Consider the following 6,378-nt stretch of genomic DNA (forward strand, 5'->3'; position numbering starts at 1 on the left):
GTCTATTGTAATAATGGGTTTCTTGTAACGTATTTGCATAATTTGCTTATTTTGTACTAAAAGTCACTTGAGGACAAGGTCGCATGTTCAGAGAAGTTTGTACATAAATATTAGCCTGCATTCTAATTTTATAGAAATTAGGTCTGTCTCACTTAGTTTATAATCACAATATATACATATATACATATAGATATAAATGCTTTTTTAAAGCATTTGTAACTTCACAATCCAAAAAAAGTATAGCTTTTTTCTTTCATAAAATAGGTTCATTAAAATTGTAATAATTTTGGAAAGACAAAGTAGGTTGGCAAGGTCACACACCCCCTCACATGTGATGTCATTCCAAATGTCCACAAAACAGGATTTAACAGAATGACATGCACAACATGAGTGATATGAGCGAAAACCCAATCTCCACTACAAAAATGGACAAAAATAAATTGCTGGGTTTCAGGAGGATATATGCATATTTACCAAATTTTATTTCAAAATGAAATCTTAGCTAAGTATCCGTTAGTGTGTCTAAGACATAAATTTTCTTTTTGTAAATATGAATGTAACTTATCAAATTATAGTGGCTAAATATTTAGTATCTTCAGCATCTGGTTTTGTTAATTTTTTGTTCTAAGGCAGAAAAATAATCATATAAGCATATAAATGTATGGATTTAACCTGATAAGGAACACTGTGCCGTACACAGCACACCCCCTCCCTTGCACGTGAGGCTGCATAAACGTTATGTAACTTTGAAGCATTAAATCTTCAAAATATATGGTCATGAGGCACATCGTTTGCAAGCTTAGACTTTCGGGATTTCATTAAGCTCACACACAAAGCATCAAATGATTTATAGCAGTCATAAAACTGTAATCTAGTTGTTAGTTACCTGAACCGGGCGGCGCCGATTTAGGATATTTACTTACCTTCAAAATCTTCCCTTTTATCCGCTTCGGTGAAATTGTCCAAAACAAATTGTTCATAAATCCCCAAAAGTCCAAGGAAATGGAATATCCAAGCCTTCTAATCCAAAACGATTTGTTCATCTCACAATCTTGACGTTTCTGACCGAATTACGATATAAATACCGTATACAATTAGTTCACTAACGGACATTCGTTCGAATCTCACTTTTCATTCACGATTTATAATGAATATATTCGGATGTCACGTTTATTGTGCAACGTCTGAGGAACAAATACGCCCCCTTGTGGAATTTCAGCGGTTCCATAAGAGGCTACGATCTCATGAGAATATGTGTGTATTTTTACATTTCAGTGTGGTTGTACCATACGTATACTTACTTACGTTTAAAACACGCTGAAACGTATAATAGCGATGTTTTGACAGGACAAATACATAAATTATTTACGTATTTTCAGCTTTACAAATGAAGTCAATTAGAAGCACGCACTTCCTGGGGGTCAAGCAGGCCCGGTACTAGGCTTGCTGGACTGGGGGGGCAGTCAGGATTTTTGGGTGGGCAGCCATTTCTCGACTAAAATGATTCATACACTAAAATTAAGGATGTTTCAATCCAATATTATTTTGCATATGTCTTATAATAAAAGGCCATTTATATGTCATTTTGCACATTCAAATTTTAAAAGTAGATGCAATTAGATTAATGATTTATAATGTTATAATGATTACACTAGATTGATACATTTAGTCACAGTTAATGAAATCAGGCAAGCAGGTGATATGAATACAAAGCTGTACATATAGCTACATTTTATTAATGTTTACACTGCATTTAATCTATTATTTCACTTTTAGATAAATTAAAGCCATTCTTATACCTACCCTACCCAACATATGCCTTGATTCTAAATAAACAAAGCGTATACTGCGTATGTGAAGCGAGCAACCTGTCTGACAATTGTAAGTCTTCTAATAGCTGTGCCAAGAGAAATATGAATCATCCGAATCTTGCAAAGATGGCCATAATTTCAACTTTTTATCTCATAATTATGACTTTAAAAGTCATCATTTCAACTTTTTCTCTCATAATTATGATTTATCAGAGCATGTTTTTTTTCTTATGTGGCGGAAATGGGCTTCCATACTGGTCAGCCCAGCATGAAGTTCAATATTTTATAGACCCCTGTGATGACGACAGCGTAAACCTGGAAACAGGATTTCCCAGAAAGGGCTTACCCTAGTCCCAGACTAAAATGCATGTTTGAGTTGCGTTAATTAAAAAAAAAAAAAAATTGAACTGACATATCTTAACATAGGCTTTATCAGTGTCATCGTTTTGTCTCAAGATGCACACTAGTATTGTTTTATATAAGGTTTGTTTACTACTACTACTAAATTTCCTAATATAACTAAGGCCTAGTCCTGGATTAATCTAAACCCTGTCTGGGAAACTGCCCCGTAATGGATTTAACCCTAAACACAAAGACTTAAAACATCTTGGAACAACTAGAATAGCCTATTTCTAAGAATAAAAGACTAAAATAATACAAAATATGAACCATATATTGCACAGCTGCTATAAAATTGTTGGCAGTTCTTTGTTGAAGGGATGAGCTGATTGAGCAAGTCACAGATAGAATATGTAAAACTGCCATAATGAGGTCAAAAACTTTACTTCCTTTATTACAGCTGCGTTTGTCGCCCCCAAGTGTGCAGAATAAAAACTACAGCTCTCACATCAATGTTCTGTGGTGTTTGTTAATGACTAAAATGACAGTGTGAGATAAATTGTTATATTTCTTAAAAAAAAAATAATAACAAACATTACTTACTGGAAAAGTTGAACACAACAACACACAAACTTCTAAAATTCAATTGTTTATTAAAAGGCACTGATTGAGAAAACATAATTGATCACATTAGACTTGCATACAAATCAGCAAGAGAGAAATTTCTTGCTTACAGTATTTAAAACTTGATTTAAAAAAAAAACATGATAACAAGTCAAACAGTAGTAATCACAGTGTGATTTGGAGTCAACACAAATCTCATTGTTTGCTGGTTTTAGAGCTGATTTAAAATACAATTAGGTGATTCTCGCGAAATTAGACTTATGAGGTGTCATGAAACATTTTGATAAAAAAGTAAATGCTATCAAAATAAGAAGCATACAGTTACAAACATTTCTTCAAGTACTATTTTGCAAAAGATTTCAAATGACATCAAACAAACCAAAAATTTTTCCACATTTAAGGAGAAAAAATCATTACCGCAACGTGTCCATGACTGGATTTTGGTTCTTTGACATGGAAATATTTATATTTTAAAAAATTAAAAAATTAAATCTTCAGTACATGTTATACTATAAACATTTACAGTAAAGAAAAATGTGGTATTTGGTGATCATTGGTAAATGTAGAGACAATAATAATTTTCAATCATTGTTTAAGCCCTCAAGGAACTAACATTTAAAAAAAAAATTGTTGAAAGGGACATAATTGACTAGTTGTCATACTACCTAGACAACTTTTTAGTTCTCATTATCAAAACATGAGTTTGTAAATGCATATATTTAATGTAATATCATGTTGCGGTAATGATCATTTTTTATAATGATAATCTAAAAATGTAAATAATTCTATAGGAAATGTTTTTAAATCCTCTAAAAATAATTTTTATAGTAAGTTCAGACCTTATATGTGCAAAAAAAAAAAAAATGGCTTCAAGGGCTTTTTAAAAACTCTGATGCTGGACACCTTCTAAATCTGAATTTCGTGAGAATCACTCAATTGAATAAAGTAATGAGGTGAAAATTTCTGATTAAAAATAAGTATAGTAAATAATTACTGTAAAACTTTATCTCGGTCTGTGTTATTTTTGGGATTGTAAAGAAAAGCTGATATCGAGGCAACCCAACTCTCCGTCAGGACTTCTTAAAACACCCTGCACATTGTAATTGCCATTGGTCAGGAATCTGGGGAGTTCAATCTTAGAAATGTTGAAATCTAACGGTGGAAATGCGTAGTCACCCTGAAAAAAAAAAAGATTTCATGGCTTTATACTTAAAAAGAAGAAAAAAAGAAACCCATAACAGATGTGCCATAAAGACCATTTTAACTGTAATAAACTTTATTGTCCCAAAAGGGAACAACAGACACTTGGGTACATACTGTACACAATCCAATTTCACAACAACTTCTTAGGTAAAACTTCACAATACAAATAATAAAAATAACAATAAAACGTCATCAGCAGACAGTAGAAATAACACCTCATGAAACAAGCTCAGGAAGACATACTCACAGCATTAAATGGACAGTGGCAGGGCAGGCCATATGTTTCCAGAAGCTCAGGACAGTCTTGTCCTGGAGGAATTAGTTGATCAAGCAAGTCACAGACATTTGGATAACGGCAACTTCCTATTTGACCTATACACGGTATTTTAATCCACAAACCAGTTCGTCTTTTCAGTGTCAAATCCACCTAAAAATCAAGAGATCTTAAATATGTACAGTGTTCAGTTACTGGCTTTCTAACATATTGAATGTGGACATGCAGTTTTACAATCCTTTGAGAACGTCACAGTACACATCAAACTGCAAGTATGTTTAGGACATAAAAATTATCTTTTAAAGCAGGCCATAAAAATAGCTGGGATACAACTCACATCAGAGGTTCACTATGCAAGCATATAAAACATGACACATTTCTGCAATATTTTATTTGTATGACATCATCACACACACTAAACAATAAATATTTGTATTTGCAAATCTAGGTTTTAACTTTCATGTTTTTAATTTTAAAATAGTTTATAATGAAAATATTTCTGATAGTCTTACTTCCTAAATATAGGTGCTGCTATGTGATACTGTTTTTATAACCCAGAAGATGAAGTGATCATGGCCAAAGCCAAACTCTATTAAAGGATTAGTCCATTTTCTTAAAAAAATCCAGATAATTTACTCACCACCATGTCATCCAAAATGTTGATGTCTTTCTTTGTTCAGTCGAGAAGATATTATGTTTTTTGAGGAAAACATTGCATGATTTTTCTCATTTTAATGGACTTTAATAGAGCCCAACACTTAATACTTAACTCAACACTTAACAGTTTTTTTCAACAGAGTTTCAAAGGACTCTAAACGATCCCAAACGAGGCATAAGGGTCTTATCTAACGAAACGATTGTCATTTTTGACAAGAAAAATACAAAATATGCACTTTTAAACCACAACTTGTCGTCTAGGTCCGGACCTGTGATGCGCTGGCGCAACCTCACGCAATAAGTCATGACGTCAAGAGGTCACAGAGGACGAACGCGAAACATCCTAGACGAGAAGTTGTGGTTTAAAAGTGCATATTTTGTATTTTTCTTGTCAAAAATGACAATCGTTTCGCTAGATAAGACCCTTATGCTTTGTTTGGGATTGTTTAGAGTCCTTTGAAACTCTGTGAAAAAACTGTCAAGTGTTGAGTTAAGTGTTAAATGTTGGGCTCTATTAAAGTCCATTAAAATGAGAAAAATCCTGCAATGTTTTCCTCAAAAAACACAACCTCTTCTCGACTGAACAAAGAAAGACATCAACACCTTGGACGACATGGTGGTGAGCAAACCATCTGGATCTTTTTTAAGAAAATGGACTAATCCTCTAATAATTTATTGAAACATGTTTTTTTTTTCTTCAGAAAAGGACATATAAAATCCCATCAATGATATTAATATAAAACAAAACTTTGTCTTAACTCACAGAAAGAGGAGAGGTCAACGCTGCTGATGTTGTGAGTGATGCCTCTACTGTCAATTTTCCAGGAATAGAAATGGGATCGGGAGAGACTTTCAGTGTCTTCATCTGTACAGCATTACCTTGCTTACCGCAGTTTTTCCAAGAAAAGCCAGACACCTGCACAATGACAGAAATTAACAATATCAGTCTATTACACTTGATTATGCTTTATTACGATGTTATAACATTAGTAATTTACCTTAGTTAATCTTAACATGTTCCTGCTCTGAGAACTGCACGAGCTCTCCAGTATAAAACATTTTGCAACGAACAGAGCCAAAAACACAAAAGTGCTTTTCATTTTGCACACTATATAAGTTAGTCAAATACGCAAAGTGTATCTTTATTCGCAAAATGTAAATCGAGTATGCTCCGAAAATCACAGCAAGAGGAGACCTGACAGGATGAGAGTCCTTATCCAGAATCAATAAAGACGGTAATGTACTGTATTTAAATACGTTGTGATGTAAGAGTGTAACGTCACAAAGCACGTCACATGCAAGTACAAGGAAGCAGATAAAAGATGTGAGTTTTAGAGCCAGCATGTGTTGTCTCACTTATATTGTTTAAAAAACAACATTAAAAATCTCATAAAATCTGCAGCATTCTTTACCACCTGTAAAAAAGTCCCTCCACGTCTGTGGCATGTCTGATCTAATGAAGCACCTCAC

General features: G+C 33.4%; 1 protein-coding gene across 1 annotated transcript; it reads right to left on the reverse strand.

Annotated features, from left to right (window-relative positions):
* Positions 1-2,783: 2,783 nt before the first annotated feature.
* Positions 2,784-6,144, reverse strand: LOC129421696 (ganglioside GM2 activator). Its single transcript, XM_055177233.2, has 4 exons — positions 5,907-6,144; positions 5,672-5,824; positions 4,225-4,404; positions 2,784-3,951 (listed from the first exon to the last, which is right to left on the reverse strand). The coding sequence occupies exons 1-4, from the start codon at positions 6,006-6,008 to the stop codon at positions 3,793-3,795; spliced, it is 594 nt and encodes a 197-aa protein (XP_055033208.2). The 5' UTR covers positions 6,009-6,144; the 3' UTR covers positions 2,784-3,792.
* Positions 6,145-6,378: the final 234 nt, after the last annotated feature.

This window comes from Misgurnus anguillicaudatus, chromosome 19, assembly GCF_027580225.2.
Source record: "Misgurnus anguillicaudatus chromosome 19, ASM2758022v2, whole genome shotgun sequence".
In the NCBI taxonomy this organism is placed as follows: domain Eukaryota; kingdom Metazoa; phylum Chordata; class Actinopteri; order Cypriniformes; family Cobitidae; genus Misgurnus; species Misgurnus anguillicaudatus.

Bases quoted from the DNA above. Each gene is read 5' to 3' on its own strand.
- LOC129421696 (XM_055177233.2), bottom strand. From the start codon at position 6,008: ATGAAAAGCACTTTTGTGTTTTTGGCTCTGTTCGTTGCAAAATGTTTT. The intron at 5,825-5,906 runs GTAAATTACTAA...GTCATTGTGCAG, and splicing joins ACATGTTAAGATTAACTAAG to GTGTCTGGCTTTTCTTGGAA. The intron at 4,405-5,671 runs GTGAGTTAAGAC...CTTGATTTTTAG, and splicing joins CGTTGACCTCTCCTCTTTCT to GTGGATTTGACACTGAAAAG.